At 38.5% G+C, this 6,586-nt stretch overlaps 1 gene segment (V, D, J or C); it reads left to right on the top strand.

Moving 5' to 3' along the window:
• The first annotated feature begins 3,679 nt into the window (after nt 1-3,679).
• Nucleotides 3,680-4,195, top strand: LOC120717878. The segment is given in 2 exon segments: nt 3,680-3,766; nt 3,863-4,195. Coding segments are annotated over 2 exon segments (369 nt in total).
• Nucleotides 4,196-6,586: the final 2,391 nt, after the last annotated feature.

Genomic DNA, 6,586 nt, shown 5'->3' with positions numbered 1-6,586 from the left:
AAATACTGTAAATATAATTAAGAAGGCACAAAAAATCCATATGTATTTATACACAAGCACTCATATATATTCAAATAATTTAAAAAAATGTTCATTTAACTGTTACTACCACACACCATACCTGGTCATTGGTACTTGCTGGCTTGTGTAGTCACTAGGTAACAAAAGTTCAACACTGCCCCTAGCACCCTGGAGCACTTCTGTTGTGTTTTGTACGTGTTTTTTCTTTTGTGGGGTGGCTGTTGCTCAGGAGGTAGAGCTGGTCACCTACTGATCGAAAGGTTGGTGGTTCCATCCCTGGCTCCTCCACTCTTCATGTCAAGTATCCTTGGGCAAGATACTAATCCCAACTTGCTCTCCGATGCATCCATCGGAGTATGAATGTGTGTGAATGTACTTAGAAAGCACTACTTATAGATAAAGTGCTTGTGAGAATGCGTGTGATTGGGTGAATGAAGCATGTTGTATAGAGCGCTCTAAGTACTCCGGGAGAGTAGAAAAGCGCTATATAAGAATCAGTCCATTTACCATTTGAGTTTTTGCGTGCTTCTAAGTTTTTACGTTTTGGAATTTTTACGTGCTTTGTCTCTAGGGGCCACCGTAAATATACTTTTATTTATTCACTCCACATAAAATGTAATAAATAAATCATATAATACAAAAACCAACTATTCACATTTCAACTTTTAACTATTTAAATTTTCATATTTTTCCTTTTAAACAAATGTAAAGTGAAACAACACAAAACACAGCAAACCACAACACAATTAAATATAAATTAAAATATGAAAACAAAAAGAAGATGCACATTCTCTGTCATATGGACCTGCATGAATAAACTTTCTGAATCCTTTATCATCCACAACTGAAAATAGTTGTGGATGATCACTATACCTTTCTATTGTGACGTTGTTGTCCCTGGCTCTCTTTCTCTCCTGCTCTGTTCTTGTGCTACTGAGAGTGTAACTACCGCCCCTCCCCCCGCTTCCAAGCGCAAAGCACAGGGCTCGCGTGCGGAGTGAAGCGGAAAAAAAGTGCAAGAGACAGGGTGAGAGAAAGAAAAAAAAAAACCACGGCTCGCAATAAGGAGCTGGCTCACGTCGTTCACGTCAAAGATCCGGCTCTAACAGCCGTTTCGTTCGCAACTGACACATCACTAGTGGTGGTTTTTACTTTAGTCCGAAAAACTCATGTGAATTTCAAAGCTGTTCTAACAGTCCGACACTGGTCTCTCAGTCTCCCGTTGGAGAGCCGTGAGCTTCTCCATGATCTTATCCATGATCTTATCCATGATCTTATCCATCTTGTGCTCCATGATGTTATCAATCTTGCGCTCAAAGAGCAGATTCTGAGAACTCACAACCCCCTTGAGCTTCTCCAAGATGTAATCCAGTTTTCGCTCAGCGTTCTTATTCTGAGTGTTCACGGCAACCTCAAGCTTCTCCAAGATCTTATCCGTGCTGCGTTCAATGAGCCCATTTTGAGAACTCATGTCTTGTCCTATCGTTTCAATCACAGCGGGCAGCCTTGTGGGGTTTTGAACAGCCAATTCTGCTTTCTGTAATCTTCGATAAGTCAGGGCCAAGCCAGCTCCAATCAGCAAGAACCCTGTTATCATGGTTCCGAAAAGGTAGATCTTTAATGCCCTCAATCGACAGTCCCGCCAGGCACACAACCCTCCAGTTATGCCACCCGTCCATCGTGTATTCGGCAGGGAAAGTACCTCCAGGACACTATGGCTCACCCGAGCCCAGGCTTCTCATTGAGAAGAGGGTGTCAATTGCATTCAGATTATTGTACTCGGCCCTGAAAATCTTAGAAATATGGTATCTAACCAGATTCTTACTCTGGATGGCATTACCTTGGCCTCCAGTAACACTGTGAGGAACACGTTTCAAAGAGCCGGAAAGTAAATAAGCGGCAGACAGAAATGAGGCAGGTCGAATCTTCTTGCGTTTCACGCATGTGCAGTACTGGAACGTAAGCGTGTTTGGCCGGTTCAATGTGGACGCGCAACCCTGTGAAAACGGCTGAAAACTAAAAGGGAGAATGACGAGAGCACTGAGATTTAAATCACATTAAGCAGAGGCTGATTTGCTCAAAGAAGGAGGGAAAGAAGATGATTGGACTAGAAAAATGACAGCATTGAGATTGGCAGCATTTTAAAATAAAGCTATTTTTTTCATAAAGGCCCTAACCTCCAACAGCTTCACTTGAATACAAGCTATTACAAAAGGCCAATTGTCACTGTAATGTCAGATTGTGTGTTTTTATGAGGACCCAAACACAGACCACAAGAGTTTCTCATTTGTTTCTCATTCAAAACCTTAACAAAGTTGTTTAAATGACTTGAGTTAAAAGCAGGGCAGCTATACTGGTTAATAGCATTCCTAATGATGTCGTATTCTAAAGCGGAAGATGTCGGACTCAGCTGAAGCAAGTGGCTGTTTTATGAAATGAACATATTCCCGTCTCTTCACTTTTCTGAAACAAGCAGACAAGAACAGTACAGTAATATGTGAAAACTATCGGCTGCTGTTAATAGCACGAGTAATCTCCTGAAGCGCCTGACACGAGAGCATAGACGAACACTTCTGTGTGATCCTTGTTCATCATCCATGGATAACACCGCGGCAACTCCTGCTAAGCAGGCAAAACTTGATTTTACTTCAGCAGCACAGAAAGCATCTGAAGGTGAGCTTAAAAAAATGATTGCAGGCTACATTGTGGAAGAGATGCTACCGCTGCGTACTGTAGAGTCTCCGTCTTTAAAAAAAAAAAAATATTATTTAAAGAGTTTAATTTCTATTGTTTGTCCACTCAAGGTTTATAGGGATTTTAAGAAGTATTTAGTTAAATTACTTATTGAGTAATTAAGTTACTTTTCAGACACAGTAATTAGATAAGTATTTTAAATACAACATTGATTAAGTAATTAGTAATTAATTACTTTTTTAAAGTAACTTACCCAACACTGGTTGTATGTTTATTTCAGTGAGACACATTATAAAAAGAATGAAGCTGTATCTCAGGATATGTGAGTATTTTCAGTCAGCTCAAGGCTGTTAAAACATCTCCAGAGACAACAGCAAAAAAGCATGTGAATCTGGAGATAAACAGTTTGAAAAATGAAGATTCTATTTGTTACTGTGCTCGAGGGTCACAGTGGCTGGACTGAACGCAGTGACTCTGATCATGGACTTATTTAAAGTGTGATTCAAACATCCAGGACATACTTGCTACATTCTTACTTTGTCTTTCACAAAAATACACTTGTTATAACTGTTCTTCCAGGCACACTTAAAATTTTAAACCATTTAAATGATACTAATTGAGTCAAAATGTAAAATGTATTTCTGAAGCACTTAGGTAGAGTACACCTGGCTGTGTGTGTAACAGCAGTCTAATATAACATTAACTGAAATAACTCTCATAGTCCCTTTTCACCCTTTTCATGCAAAATAACAACAATAAAAAGAAGTCATCTTTCATAATTTATTTCTTACATCTGAGTGAGTAATGAAATTAGAATCTAATAGAATAATTTTCCTTGCATGGTTTCATGTTGTTTGTATAGGCAGTTTTTTCAACAGGCTTCAGTTAGACCCTAATGAATGCTTTATGCATTTGTATGCAAATTCATTGACTTCTTCTGTTATGCAGGTATAAAAGCTTCACATCAGACTGTGTTGTGGAGTTCGCGTCATGACACGTTCATCAAAAAACATGTTTTCTGTAGCTCTGTTATTGCTCTTAGCCACTTCATGTGAGTCTCTTTAACATTCACAGTATTTGTTTTGTAATATAAACAATTTGTCACAAATTTGTCACAAATCTTTTTTTTTTTTTTTTTTTTTAACAGGTGTGAAGTGTGAACAGCTGACACAGCCAGCCTCAGAGACTGTGCAGCCAGGTCAACGTCTGACCATCACCTGTCTGGTCTCTTATTCTGTGGGCAGCTACTACACAGCTTGGATCAGACAGCCTGCAGGAAAAGGTCTGGAGTGGATTGGGATGGCACGTACTGGATCTACAACATACTACAAAGATTCACTTAAGAGCAAGTTCAGCATTTCCACAGATTCCTCCAACAACAGAGTTACTTTAACAGGACAGAATATGCAGCCTGAAGACACAGCTGTGTATTACTGTGCCAGACTCCCACATTAACACACACAATCAGCAGCTCTGTACAAAAACCAGTGAGAGCCTCAATACTTAAATTCACCAGAGGAGGAGCCCCCAGGCCTCTTATTATGTTTTGACATAGATGATTATTAAAGGAAGAGACAGTTGATGAGAAAAAGAAAATTACTTGTCCAAATATACATTAAAAACACAAAAATTAAATATACCTTTTTAAGTCTCAACTTCAGAATGCAACAAATAAATAAACAAGGTAAGGTTATAAGGAGTTAAATAAATCATTGGCACAATTCTGGTGGAGGGTGTTTAGTTTCCATTTGTTGTCAATTTGCCTCAAAACATTTAGTCTATTAGTTGGTCCACTAATTTTCTTCACTGCTGTATGCATGTCAATGTTCCTTCAATTCTTGCTGTTTTATGTATTCTGTCTTTGTGCCTTTTAGACTCTCGTGTCTGTGACCCTTGACTCCCCATCTTAACCACATCCTGAGCTTTATTCAGTTATTCATTATGTATTATTCTGCATCTGGTTCATTTTCAGCATCAGGATATAGACTCTGGAGTTCTGTTTTACTTCCTACCAGTCTTGAGACTCAGCTTGCATGTTCTCCCCATGTTATTTTGACTGACTGGGTCCAAAGCCACAGAATTAGTGATGTCAGGTTATTTGGCAATTCTTAATTGAATTTGAGTACAAATGTCTTGCTGTGTTAGTCATGGCACGAAAAGACCCACAGGCTCACCCCAGCCAGCTAGTATAGGCTCCAGCCGTCTTGCAACCCTGAACGGGACAAGAAGAGAAGAAGTCTCGGATGGTCTCGAAGGCTGGATGTGTTCTCCTTTTTTGGTTTTAGTAGGAAATCTGGCTGTTGCATTTTTTGGATTAAAAAACAACCCAAACTATTCCCAAATTCTAAATAAAACGTATCCATCTAAATCTCTATTTTACAATTTAAAGTTTAAACTCTCATGATGTCAAATTTAGAAGGAGAAGATTTACAGAAAGAAAAAAATTCCCTGTAAAATCAAACTTCACTGTTTTATAATTTGTCAGTTCTCCAAAATTTTTTCTCAAAAATACTGGTTACACTAAAATATATATATTTTTTCATTTTATGCAAAAAATTCCTCCTATAAAGACAAAAATAAAAATTCTCAATAATATGTAAAGTGTGAGGTTACATCTTGAAACAGGTGAGAACTTTTTGTTAAAATTCATGGAAATTTTTAAGATTTTACGGCTACTTTTGTTCTACCTGTTTTAATATTTCCTATACCTCATATGGTCCATTTCCTATACGAAGTCTAGTTTTAGACAATATATTTCATTGAACAAAAGGCATGTGACCAGAAGTGCACATGTTAAAACTATTTGCATTCTTCTGCTTATTCGAAGAAACTACCAGTGAATTGAGTGCTAATGGTTTTGAAACTTACTCAGTTATTACCTTCCTAGGCTTTCTGCCTTTGTTACCCCTACTTTCCCCATTATTACGCATTGCTATAAACAAAGCTGCAACACAATCTTGTCAGAAGCAGGTTGATTCCTTCTTTCAGGAGGAGTTCACCAATCATAATGCCAAAACTCAACTTTACTTACTGAGGTTGACGGGACCTTCACCTCATTCACACAATGGCTAAGGGCAGGGCTGTCTGATTTAAAAACGTCTGGTGGGCCGGTGAAACAAATTGATATATATAGTTTATATGTATTCTCTCCTCTCTCTCTCTCTCTCTACTACATTTCTTTTTAATTTGGACAGGTGTTGAGGCCAGAATCTCTGACACAGTCTTGTAACCAGTTGGTCAAAACCTGGTTAATTACCACAGACTGGCATGTTGCCACATCGGATTCACATTCAGCACTCTACTTGGATGCACTTGATCAGACAGGCTCAGGGCAAAGGACTGGAATGGATTGCCAATTCTAGACTACGTAAGTTTATTTGCGTATCCTCCCACGCCCGTTCCAGGGAAATTCACCCTCTCCAGAGATGATTCCAGCAGTAAAACTCACCTCCAGATGAACAGCTTGAAGACTGAGGACACAGCAGTTTATTACTGTGCCCAAGAGACACAGTGACAGAAAGCAATAGAAATGCCATACAAAGACTACTTCTCTATTTATCAACACCAGGGAATGTTTCCTACATTTTTAAACATTCATGGTAAAAAATGTCATCATTAATTAGCAATTCTTGCCACGTGTCACCTTGTTTGAATTTAGGGTCGAAAAGTTAGCAAAAGTCAGTGAACAATTTAAACCAGATATGCCGACCAGTTTAAAGAAGGTCCCATTAAACTCACACTAGCCTCATCATCAAAACAGGGAGACTTTGGCATGGCTATTGAAACACCTACACCCCATTAAAGGACAATATAAACACAAATTCCAACACATTATAAAAGAATAACATATACTCTTAAAAATCAATAAAGC

This window comes from Simochromis diagramma, unplaced genomic scaffold (genome assembly GCF_900408965.1).
Source record: "Simochromis diagramma unplaced genomic scaffold, fSimDia1.1 OVJJ01000510.1, whole genome shotgun sequence".
Lineage (NCBI taxonomy): Eukaryota > Metazoa > Chordata > Actinopteri > Cichliformes > Cichlidae > Simochromis > Simochromis diagramma.
Note: the sequence above shows the minus strand (reverse complement) of the source record. Positions and strands in the feature narration are given on the sequence as shown.